Below are 12436 nucleotides of genomic sequence, written 5' to 3'. Positions count from 1 at the left end.
ATATTGTTTTCGCAAACTGGATATGTTTGCCATTGTTGACAATGGTTTGTGTTGACAAAATGTTTGCAAATTATTATTTGAGTTAATGCTGACAAATTATTATTTGAGTTTGTTCATAAAATACATACTTGTGGAAAGACTGAACGGATGAAAGGAATGAAGAAAACTATGGAACATTCTTTACTTCAGAAAGAACAGTTCAGAAACAAGACTTGACCCAGAGGAGCTTTTGTATTTTGTTCTATTTTATTTCATTTGAACCAGTTCCAGTCTTTTCATCTTCATATCTATTAAGAATGTGACGTCAACGCGCACGTCATTATGCAAAACATGCTGACCTATAGCAAATCATGAACTAATAAAAGACACATTTTTTTTACAAATGTGATGAGCTCTATCAGCAGGGTGTAAGATAAGACCTCATTTGTAAACAAGAAAATCTACTTTACTAAAAACATCTCTACAATGCAAATTCTTTATCTGTAGTGTTTGATCTGCATGCAAGTATGCCACCAGACCAGTTTTTTGTTGACATTTCCACAAACAGTTCCCATGTTTCAACAGACACTTGTGTGACACTCTTTTGATGACCACAGAAAATTCACCCCACCTGATTTCTTAAAGATCACTGGTCACATCTTTATATTAGGTATCTTTACCATTTACTTACATTACAATTTGGTGTCTTTAACATTTAAAGCATTTGATAGGACCCTGACTCAAAACACATTGGGACACTGATGGCTCTATTTCCGGCGACAATGTCCTCGTTGTGCAACGTCTCTAATGGCTTTTATGAACAACAGTAGCAAAGATATTTTCTGACATTATGTTTATGCAATTTAAAAGCACATTATGATAAATACTTTGTTACATGTTAGCTAGTATTTAACATTAGATTAGTTAACTACATTAGTTAACATGAACTTAGAATGGACAACACTTCTGCGGCATTTATTAATCTCAGTTAATCTCAACATTTACTAATAAATTTTTTAAATCAAAATTGTATTTGTTAACATTTAACACTGCGAAAGAACACGAACAAACAATGAACAAATGTATTTATATTAACTAACATTAACTAAACGTATTGCTCACTGTTTGTGCATGTTAATTACGGCATTAACTAATGTTAACAAATGAGACCTTATTGTAAAGGGCTACCCATAATTCCAAGTACAACTAAAAAAATACAGATGGGTATAACTAACCGATTTACAGCTTTTATACATTGTAATATATTGCAAAGGAAGTAGTTAAAGACATCAAATATATGTTCAAGATTAGTCATGAAAAATTTCAAATAACTGTTTGTGCCATTTAGAGAGGGAGGACTCTTCTGAAATACTGAGGTAAAAGCTGATTAAAGATTTACAGTAAAACTACCAATGTGTGACGATAAAAGATAACCAATTGTCATGATAAGAAGATGGTTCACATGTTAAACTCTAACTGAAGCCAAGTCAATTATTGGGTAAAAACTTTTCACTTTTTACACAGTATTTAATCCAAATAAAATAATTTAAACCATACATATAATGAAGATGGAACAGATGTAATAGAAAACATCCCTGCTTACAAAAATATCTTAAAGCACCCCAAACTGAATTCATTCAGGCTGGTTTTAAAGAGGTTTGGAGTGCATTTTTCAGATAATCCAGCTGGAAGACCTTCGGAAGATAAGACCTCCTTAGGATGGTTTAAGATATTTAATTCATCAGCAGTAATACAGGTAGTTATATATTACATGCTTACTCACCTTTTCTTTGATGGATTTCTTTTCCATAAAGCCTTCGTGATAACATGTTGGCAGCTGAGATCTCACTCGTCTATAGCGATTTGCTGTTGCCATAAGTACATAAATTACTCTCCCACCAACTGCAAACTTCTTACAAAACAATTGAAGTGTTTGAAAGAAGACGCTTCACTGTCCACCTGCACGTTTAATGCGTTATTAAACTGCCAAATACATCCCAAAGTTCAAGTGCTAAAGCTTTACAAAAAGTGAGTGACGAACAGAAACCCTGTGGACTGGAAGTAAAAAAGAAATTCCTGTGAAGAGTTCTATGTGCTGTCTTCCTATCTCCCACCCCCTTACCTGTAAACAGGTGAGTCAGGTCCGCTTGAGTGTTGCTGGAAGGCACGAAAGTCCCGCCCATTGAGAAGGCCAGGCTAGCTGCAGAGACAAAACCAAAAACATCACCGCAGGCAAGTAAACAAAACCATACGAGGAAATACCCAAGATAAAAATATTTTACAAAAAAGATTTCCTTATGGTTCAAGACTTCAAAAAGGCATCACAAAAGTATGTTACGTCACTGCAATGTATGTAGAATATGTAAGTTACCATTATGTTGCAAAGAGAAAAATTCTAACCCTCAGTTTCACAGACAAGCAGGGCCGTGCAGAGAGTTCTTCAGAGGCAGGGGCTCAAATGTAAAAAAGGGGCAATATGTAAATATATTATATTAGGGGTGTAACGGTACACAAAACTGACAGTTCGGTACGTACCTCGGTTTTGAAGTCACGGTTCGGTACGGATTCGGTACAGCAGTTTTACAAAATTGCGTTTTATTAATTTTTATTCAACAGTGGTTTAATAAAAAAAAAATTGTGTCTGTCCTTAAATGAATTCAATTATAACTAAAAGTTTCTTAAAGATAATGCTGTAAACTACTGTATATAGGGAGCCCTTACATATTGCTATTAAAGATTAACAACAGAGCCCAAACTATTAGCCTAAATTAATTTGCTATTTATTTTTAGATATAATAATCAACACTCATAAGCTTCACATAAGGCAGTTTTTGCATTAATATCTAAATCTAATTATTATTATTTTTTGATTTATTTGTTGAAATATAATCATTTAGTGGCTGTAATTTTCATGACAGGTTTATTTAAACATACATTAAATAAACAAGACATCACTAACAGGCTAAGTGGTATATAATGAATATATATAGGCTAATATAACGAATATATCTAGTGCATGTATTCAGTGAAAGAGTTAATCTCTCTAGTGAACTCACAGCTGTGGACACTGAATGACTTCTGAGGTAAATGTGATTCTACATGACATTGTTTGTTTACAAGCTGTTTTATTGTCTTTCCGCGGTTGAAACACCGATGGAGCGATTACACAACATATGATACGTTTCAGTAAGTTGTAATGTATCCTCAACATACCTTTAAATATTAATTTCTTTAGAAGAGATGATCGCGTTCACTCGCGCGCCGCGCGCTGCCGCTTGAAGTTGAACAGATACGCGTCTATCAGTCACGTCACATAATAGAGCGTTAAAACGGCATTTATCGTTTGAATTTCGTGATAAAATGGACTGAATACTTAATATGTTCGTGTGGGAACTCGGATTGAAGTGTGTTCCGCGCTTTAAACAAGCCGACTGTTAACTGTTATAGATTACATTCATAACCATTCGGTACACGCGCGCACCGTACCGAAAGCCCGAAACGTTAGTTCGTCTGTCTATGTAGTTTTCAACCGATTTATGAATAAGAACAGAAAATTACCGCTCCACTTCACATGCCCAATGGAATTTGAACTTGCTTTGCCAGATCACGATTGGTTGGTGTATATACATGACAAACGGGCATTGGTGAATTGTGTAATACTTTAAAATATATCATATATAGATTTGTAATTAAATCAACACATTAGCTCTGATTATGGATGAAAAAAAATATTGGTTTACTTTTTTTCCCGTAAGGCCACACACTCTCTGAAAGGACCATATTTGGCTCGAGAGCCGCTTCCGAACAGAGGAAAATCAGCAATCAATCAAAACGCACGCGACCCATAGCAACGCGTTATGGCAACGCCTCAACGGAAATTGTCCGACTTTTGAGCCGTTCATTACTATTGTATACATTGTCATCAATGTCATGTTATAATAATCACATTTATTTAGTTTTATTGACCACGATATTATCATTGATATTTGTTTGAGAGGGGCACTTTTGATTCATTTTGAAAAAGGGCAGGGGCTCGAGCACCCAAAGCCCCCCCCCTCTGCACGTGCCTGCAGACAAGGTTTAAACTAGACCCAGACTAAAATGCATGTTTGAGCTGTTTAAACGGAAAGCAACCATTGTTTTGTCTCAAGATGCACACCAGTGGGCCTAATGTTATTTTCTAAGGCACGTTTATAAAAAGCTACTTAAATGTCCTAATTGAACTAAGGCCTAATCCTGGTTTAATCTAAACCTGTTTGTGAAACCAGGCCTAAATAACATTCAGATTATCAGAATGTACTATTTTAAATATATTTTACCAATGTGCTTAGTGTATCAGAGCAGAGGCAGTTTGAGGGTTGTTTTGTTGTTGTCTTAAACATTTCAGGATTCGGCTGATGAAATGGTAATTTAGCTTTTGTGTTGATAATCTTTCAGGTTTATATCCTCCTGAGACCCAGAAAAAAAAAAGTATTTAGAATTGAGTATTTTTTACATTGTTTAGACAGAGCATATACATATGGAAACAAACATTTTTGAAAAATTATATTTTATTCATATGTTATGATATGTGCTCTTTAGTTGACAACAGGACTCAGTTGTTTAAAAAATATAGTGTATTTATTAGTATAGGCAATGGGATTAATTTTTAATTCACCAATCAATTTTTAGGTTTTAGGATTTTTTTTAACCAAACTTTGTTTAAAGATGATTTTGAACTATGTTATGAAAGATATAACGAAATGCATTGATATACAATTTTACTTTATACAATATGTGGGTAAAATGGCCATATTTGGATTTTCCCATTCAATACATCTAATTTGCATATTAATGTGTTCTTGGTGCAACATGTAATGAAAATAGAAGTGTAATAATTGGCAACATTTTCATAATAACATCTAATATTTCAAAGGAATATTGATATGTAATTTATTTCCCTGTTCACTTGTTGTGTCTCCAAAATGCCTGATAAACTTGATTTAAGTCCTGGTGTCCACTACAGTGTTTTGTAACAGAAAGTCATATTTTGATTACCCCATAACATTTTCCTGAGATGTTGATTTATAACAAACGATTTGAAAATTAATCCGATTTAAATTATTATTAAAAAATATGATCATATTTCCATAAGAGTGCTAAACATAATGTCAGACGTTTTTAAAGACCAAGAAGAAGTAGTTGTCCAGGTGAAACCTCCTAACATTTGGTATCTCTGAAAAGCCCCTAATGTGCTGTGTGTAAAACTGCAATTCACTAAAATATAATGTCCACTACAATGGACAAAGTCTATTCCTGGGTCACAGGAGGATATGCACTGGATAATACGGCGTTCTTTGGCGACCTCTAACGGTGAGCATTTAACGGTCGCAAACGTTATTCATTACCGTAAATCCTATATTATACACGCATATTGCCCAAACAAACCATCTGTCCACTGCTGGGTCCCAGTCGACTGCTCATTTGACCGTGGTCCAGGGCCATTAGAAACTATATGTAAACTGATATAAACATAAAAATTGTAAACAATCGCAGCTAATTTGCTTGTTATATTTCCGCCTATGTCTTCCGTTGTAACAGCAATGCAAAACACATCCGTCCCCCCGTGCTGGAGAGTCCACAACCATAAACACCGCTAATTTATAAAAGGGAGTAAATGACAAGGACGGGTAGAAAGGAGAAAGGGGAGGGGAATTGACATTAAAGCAACACTACACAAGGAAACCACACTGCACACACACACACACACGCCTTCATTTTATGTTTTTGAATAACAGCCTGGTGGCGAGTGTCCGCACAGAAGTGTTATATTAACACCGCTAAACTGAAGTGGCGGAAAGAAAGACATCACATCAGTCTGTGGAGCAGTTTCAGATCAAAGCGTTTTCCGACGATTATCACGAAATGGGTGAGAATAAAAAAATAGCGATTTTTAATAAGCGAGTGAAATTAATAATTACTAGGCCGCGGGGTTGCGGAAAGGAGCGAGAACAAAACACTCGAAGGACGAACCGTTTCTCGACAAATTATCAGCGGTTTTGTTTTCATTTCTGGGGGGGAAAAAGCTTATCAGATGGAGATGTCAGCGGACAGTCGCTGATTCCCTGATGTGAGCTTCTCTGTGTTGACCATTTTTGTCCCACAATAAAAGCCATATTTTCCCACATGAGAGTTCAGAGTCCCAAGTAATGACTTTTTTCCCTCGAATTTTACAATGTATAAGTTTGTGAGATTATATTTGAAAACTGTTTCAACTTGATCTAAGGACATTAAACTGTAATTTTGTAATTAAATATTAGAAAATGTATTCTTTCCATGTGAATTTAATTTTAAAGATTTATGTTCTTTGCCAGGGTTTAGATAGGATTCCACCCCATTCATTTAAAAAAAGCTTAATAAATATGCTTGATGTATTCTTGCCTGTATTAATTCATTATTTCTGTCTGTTGTCGCCAGGCTCAGAGCCACCCTCATCTCCTCAGGTTGTGGAAGAAGGAGCGGATGAAGAGGATGAGGAGTTGAGTGGGGCTGAAGATGCTGACCTGAGGGCTTCTTCTGGGAGGGGTTCCCTCCTGACCAGGAGAGGCATCACACTAAGAGTCCTCTTAAAGGATGGTCTTGTGGAGCCTGGAGATGGCGTTCTGTCCATACACTACCTGGTACTGTCCAGAAACTTCATCATTAGGGCTATTACAATTTATATATTTTAGCGCTAAAGAAATAGTTCACAAATAAATGAAAGCTGTAGCATTTGTTCACCCTTCCAGACTTATCAAAATGAGTCAAAACTGGGGTCGAGAAGGGAGTGCTAGGGGGTCCATGGAAAAGTATTTGGTGAATGGTGACCACAACTGTCATGAGGGTGAATCAATAATGACAGAACTTTCATTTTTGGGTGAACTTTCCCTTTAATACTTCTCTGGTCAAGTACTCTATGTGTCTCTCCTTAGGGTAAAAAGTTTGTTGGAGATCTTTTGAACGATGGGAAGATCCGTTGGGTGGAGACCGGGCAGATCTTTAACTCTCCAAGCGCCTGGGCAACACACTGTAAGCGCCTGGTGAACCCGGCCAAGAAGTCTGGTTGTGGCTGGGCCTCGGTGCGATACCGTGGACAGAAACTGGTCCAGTACAAAACCACCTGGCTGCACAAATACCAACCCAGTGCAGACATGGTGAGCAATGGAGGAAAAATTAATTAAGAGGTCGCAACATGTAAACAATAGTAAACAAAAAAGGGGATAAATGACTAACAATTAGTGCAACCAGCAGTTCGTGTATGATTTGATTTGTTTACCTCAGAGCTTGATAAGTGAAGGAGAGGATGACGAGATGGGAGATGACGATGAAGAGGAAGGGAAAACTGCCATGCCAGTAGAGGACAAGAATAAAAAGTCCAAACCTGAGCTGCACGGTATGATGTTTTTATCTACATAAACATTCACTCTTCCCAATCAACTTAAATCCTCATCAAAACAAGGCACTTGAGAGGTGATGACTTGATCTGTTTATAGTTACAGCTTATTAAGCATAAGTTATTTCATGTTCCCCCCAGATATTAGCCTGATGCAGAGGAGAGACAGAGAGAGAGTTCCAGTTAGGTATTGCACTCTTGGCACCAGAGATGCTACAAGGTAATTATTATAATATTAAATCTATTTGAACCACATATTATGTCCAGAGATATATTTGTTTGAATATATTTAGTACTGTAAAACAGTGTAATATGACAATTTTATGATAACATTTACTGCGTCTTAATTTACTTGCCTGAGGCCCTCAAGCTTCCGGTTTGTTCATTTCTGAGTTTTGAGGCAGACAAACACTGAGGCTGAAAATTTGAATAATTGCAATGTGGGAAGCAGACAGCACTGTAGTGCAACAAACAGTACTGTTCAAAAGTTTAGGGTCAACATTAATCAGAAATTAATTCAGCAAGGATGCATTAAATTGCTCAGAAATGACAGTAAAGACTTAAAAAGACTTTAGAACTTTCGATTTATAAGAAAATCCTAGTTTCCACAAAAATATTAAGCAGCACAAACATTTTCCACATCATAAGAAATGTTTCTTGACCATCAAATCAGCATATTAGAATGATTTCTGAAGGATCATGTGACACTGAAGACTGGAGTAATGATTCTGAATTAAATGACATTTCAAAATACATTACAATAGAAAACATTTATTTTAAATTGTAATAATATTTCACAATATTACTGTTTTTGCTATTTTTGATCAAATAAATGCAGCCTTGGTGAGCATAAGAGACTTTCTTCAAAAACATTAAAAATACCTGCTGACCCCAAACTTTTGAACAGCAGTGTACCTGATGTTCCTGTGTGTGTTTTCACAGGGATCCACACACTCTCGTAGAGCTGTCCGCCTTTTCTGCGATCAACCGCTTCCAGCCTTTTAATGTAGCCGTTTCCAGCAATGTTCTGCTGCTGATGGTATAAAGTTCTCATGGATTTTTGATTTTACAAAGTCAATATACTGATGACATGAAAACTTGTTTCAACATTTGAAGCCAATATATACCATTTACCCACCTCTATTTGTAGGATTTCCACTGTCACCTGACCTCAAGTGAGGTAGTGGGGTATTTAGGGGGCCGATGGGACACTAACACACAATGTAAGTGTAAATATTTTTGTAACTACTGTAATAGCATATTGGAGGGTAGAATTTTTACTCAAGGTTTGCTCAAAATGTACATTTCATGTTCACCAGTGCTTACGGTCTTGCGGGCGTTCCCATGCCGTACACGCTTGGCTGATAAAGACGCTGCCCCAGCTGTCGAAGAAGAGGTTAGTATGCAAAACTATTTTGTTGGCTGTAAAAACATCGCAATGTACCATAGTCTCCAGGGAGCGTATTACAGAAACATCTTAACTTTAGAATCCTATCTTATCTGTTTGGTAACCATGGCAATTTCAGTTAGGACCCGCATTTAGGACAAAGGCTATTACAGAATGACATTTCTTAAGTGCAAAATCTTATCTTAACTATGGATAGGAAACGGGTATTACAGAAGCATCCTAACTCGACAAAAAAATCCTAAAAGCTGTCTTAACTTTAGGACAATCCAAAAATCCAATGGTAAAAATCACAGTACAAAAGCCTTTTTCGAGAGAGCAAAATTTTGCTTCTGTAATACGAAATTGTGAAAAATCCTAAATTAACTTATCATATCTTAAGTTCTGTAATACGCCCCCTGGATTTGAACTTTTTTAACTATGTTGCAGATTTGTCAAAATCTCTTCATGCGTGGGCTGTCATTGGTGGGATGGTATCACAGTCACCCCCGAGGCCCCGCCCTTCCGTCTCTACAGGACATCGATTCGCAGATGGATCACCAGCTCCGCCTACAAGGCAGCAGTAACGGTTTCCAGCCCTGTCTGGGGATTATCTGTGGTGCGTGATGGACGATCACTGCGCAACACAAACCGTCTTATTAAATGATCAGTGATATGTCTTTACTTTCCTTTGTCTCACCACTTGTAGGACCCTATTACCATGGCAACCAAGGTGTGGCCTCCACCATCACGCCATTCTGGGTAGTTCCCCCTCCTGAGGTAATAGTTCTTAAACATTTGATAAGAATCTTTTGCTATCTATGCCAAACTAGTAGTTTACTTTATTTTAAGGTGTCCGTGTTACAGTGTAATTATGCATTTAAGTACTGAGTAATGGTGTACTTACTTTAGGGTTAGGATTAGAGTGTGGTTACGGTAACTTCCATGTTATTATACACAATTTATAGTTATTACTATATTAACTACATGTAACGTGTAACAAGCTTACTCTAATTTTCCCCTTCCATTTAGCAACGACCCAATGATTACGGCATCCCAGTGGCAGTAGAGGTCACATACGTGCAAGACAACTTCCTCACTACAGATGTGCTCAATGAGATGGTATGATAACAACTAGCATGTTATATTTATGCAACAACATCAGAAATGTTATTCTCTTCTAAAGTTCAGTGTGCCTCAGAAATTGTCTTTTTGAAGTGAATCACTCACTGGTTGTCTTTTCCTGCAGTTCTAGATAACACCTCACTCTAGATAAGATTAAACCAACGTCTAAACAACATCCTGTAGATAGAATTAATTAGTATGGTGTAGAAAGTCTATAATCTGTTGGGTTCTTATTTTTATATCTTTCTGTGTAGATGCTGTTGGTGGAGTTTTATCGGTCTGCTCCTGACCTGGTGCAGTTCAGTCAGATGTGGAGCCCTAATACCTCAATACTCGACAAAATCAAGGTCTGCCATAATTTCTCTCCCTCATACACAAACAAATAAAATACAATTAATTTCATGATTTACAATTACATAATTAAGATTATTCTCAAATGTGAAGTGTGTAATTCTAATGCCGCTAGTGTCAGGATTGCATTTAAACGGGTTCACGGAACACTCATTAGCACTGTGTCTTCCATTACTCAAAATATAGATGCAAACTCACATTATTGAGTCAGAGTCATGCTTTAAAGGATTAGTTCACTTCAAAATGAAAATTTTACTCACCCCCATCTCATCCAAGATGTTGATGTCTTTCTTTCTTCAGTCGAAAAGAAATTACGTTTTTTGAGGAAAGCATTCCAGGATTTTTCTTCACATAATGGTTTTCAATGGCAACCAAAATGTTGAAGGTCCAAATCAATGCAGTTTCAAAGCGCTTTGAAGGGCCTCAGAGGTTCTGCGTAATCCCAGACGAGGAAAAGGGTCTTATCTAGTGAAACGATCTAATAAAATAAAATCAAAATGAATATACTTTTTAACCTAAATTTTAACCCTATGCGGCCGCCAGTGATTGCGCAATCACGTCGAAAACGTCACACTAGATGTTGTCAGAAGTACCGCCCCCCCCCCTTATTTACAAAGCGCACATGCCAAGATTAATACAAACGCCCTTAAACAAAAACGGTAAAACACCGATGTCGGACGATTTTGAAGTTGAAGATGGAGTGTTTTTTGGTAGAGGGCGTTTGTATTAGTCCTCGCACGTTTGGTTGGGGCGGTACTTTCGCCTACGTCTAGTGTGACGTCTCAACGTGATTGCACAATCACTGGCGGCCGCATAGCAGCACAAGATGAGCACTTTAGATTAAAAAGTATATTAATTTGTATTTTTTTTTTTTTTAAATGACCGATTGTTTCGCTAGATAAGACCCTATTCCTCGTCTGGGATTACGCAGAGCCTCTGAAGCCCTTCAAAGCGCTTTGAAACTGCATTGATTTGGACCTTCAACATTTTGGTTGCAATTGAAAACCATTATGTGAAGAAAAATCCTGGAATGTTTTCCTCAAAAAACGTATTTTCTTTTCGACTGAAGAAAGAAGTCAGGAAATTTTCATTTTGATGTGAACTAATCCTTTAAAAGCACAGAAATCAAACTGGTATGATATCAGTCGGACTAAAGTTGACATTTTAAAAATAAATTGCTCAAGTCTGACTGAAATCAAACTTTTAAAGTGCATTTACACAGACTTAATGGTGTACACTTTCTAAAGAAATCAACATATGAATGTCTTAAAGTTGTCTCTGCAAATTATGCGAGAATGGAAGGCAATTTTAACAATCCAAAAATGTACCTTTAAAAAATTATATATTATTATATATTATTATATATTATAGAGAGGGGTCTAGTGGGTTAAACCACTGAACTGATACACAGAAGGTTGCTGGTTCGATCCCAGTCGCCACCACCAGTGTGTCCTTGAGCAAGGCACTTTACTCCATGTTGCTCCAGGGGGATTGTCCCTGTAATAAGTGCCAAATGCATAAGTGTAAATGTAGTTAACAATAATCTCACAGCAAAGCATAATTATATGTCTGACTGGCAAGATTGAAAGAAACGCTTGTTTTCTCTCATTCTCAGGCTTCTCTGAGTGGCCACGCACCCAAAGACCAGGCGTACGCACAGATCCTGGAGCACGTGTACAACCAACTGCGCAACACTCAGTGACCAGAGCAGTTTATGTGTGTGCATTTGTGTTAAGCTGTAGAATTGTTGACCTGGGACCTCCTGCCCTGTGCATTACCGTCTGTGCACTGTTATACTGTATATGAAATGCCTTCGTGGAGGATATATCATATATGCTTCCGTCCAAACTGTTGCCTTTAGGACTATTAGGTCTGTATCACTGGCTGTGGTTTATGCGATTCTGCCATATCTGTGCTGTGAAACTTGTCTTCCTGTGTGGTAGGAACGTCTGGTGGGTTAGTTAGGAAAGAGAAGACGGGTAATCGAGTTCTTTTTCTCTCTCTTTTGACTAGTATTTATCTGTTTGTGTGGTTAGATTTGTGTCATGTTGACTACGCAATATGGGAACAATGCCTTTTACCTGCTGAATACCTTAAAATATACACTGGAACAAATGAAACGTGCCGATTCCATTTCCTTTTGTCTTACCGTATAATTAAACCACCAGTTCATACTCATACAAGTG

General features: G+C 37.1%; 2 protein-coding genes across 4 annotated transcripts in view; one reads left to right on the top strand and one right to left on the bottom strand.

Annotated features, from left to right (window-relative positions):
- The window catches only part of stap2b (signal transducing adaptor family member 2b), an 18033-nt gene extending 11364 nt beyond the window's left edge, over window positions 1-6669 (bottom strand). Inside the window, exons 1-3 of one of the 3 annotated variants that reach the window (XM_079827166.1) lie at window positions 6400-6669; window positions 2102-2179; window positions 1763-1845 (exon numbers count right to left, since the gene is read on the bottom strand). In XM_079827166.1, the coding sequence (XP_079683292.1) occupies window positions 1763-1845; window positions 2102-2162 (144 nt within the window). In that variant the 5' untranslated portion in view covers window positions 2163-2179; window positions 6400-6669. Of the gene's footprint in view, window positions 1-1762; window positions 2180-2379; window positions 2490-6399 lie in introns of those variants that run through there. The other 2 variants (XM_079827167.1, XM_079827168.1) reach the window with 2 other exon arrangements.
- Window positions 5668-12436, top strand: mpnd (MPN domain containing). Its single transcript, XM_079827164.1, has 13 exons — window positions 5668-5887; window positions 6436-6638; window positions 6930-7151; window positions 7279-7390; window positions 7532-7610; window positions 8333-8429; window positions 8541-8613; window positions 8710-8786; window positions 9225-9393; window positions 9484-9554; window positions 9807-9896; window positions 10154-10246; window positions 11866-12436. The coding sequence occupies exons 1-13, from the start codon at window positions 5884-5886 to the stop codon at window positions 11950-11952; spliced, it is 1377 nt and encodes a 458-aa protein (XP_079683290.1). The 5' UTR covers window positions 5668-5883; the 3' UTR covers window positions 11953-12436.

Source organism: Gobio gobio (assembly GCF_949357685.1).
Source record: "Gobio gobio genome assembly, chromosome: 10".
Lineage (NCBI taxonomy): Eukaryota > Metazoa > Chordata > Actinopteri > Cypriniformes > Gobionidae > Gobio > Gobio gobio.
The sequence above is the reverse complement of the archived record's forward strand: the minus strand, read 5'-3'. Positions and strand labels throughout refer to the sequence as shown.

Coding starts and splice junctions, on each gene's coding strand:
- mpnd (XM_079827164.1), top strand. Junction 9,394..9,483: donor CTGTCTGGGGATTATCTGTG/GTGCGTGATGGA, acceptor CACCACTTGTAG/GACCCTATTACCATGGCAAC. Junction 10,247..11,865: donor CAATACTCGACAAAATCAAG/GTCTGCCATAAT, acceptor TCTCATTCTCAG/GCTTCTCTGAGTGGCCACGC.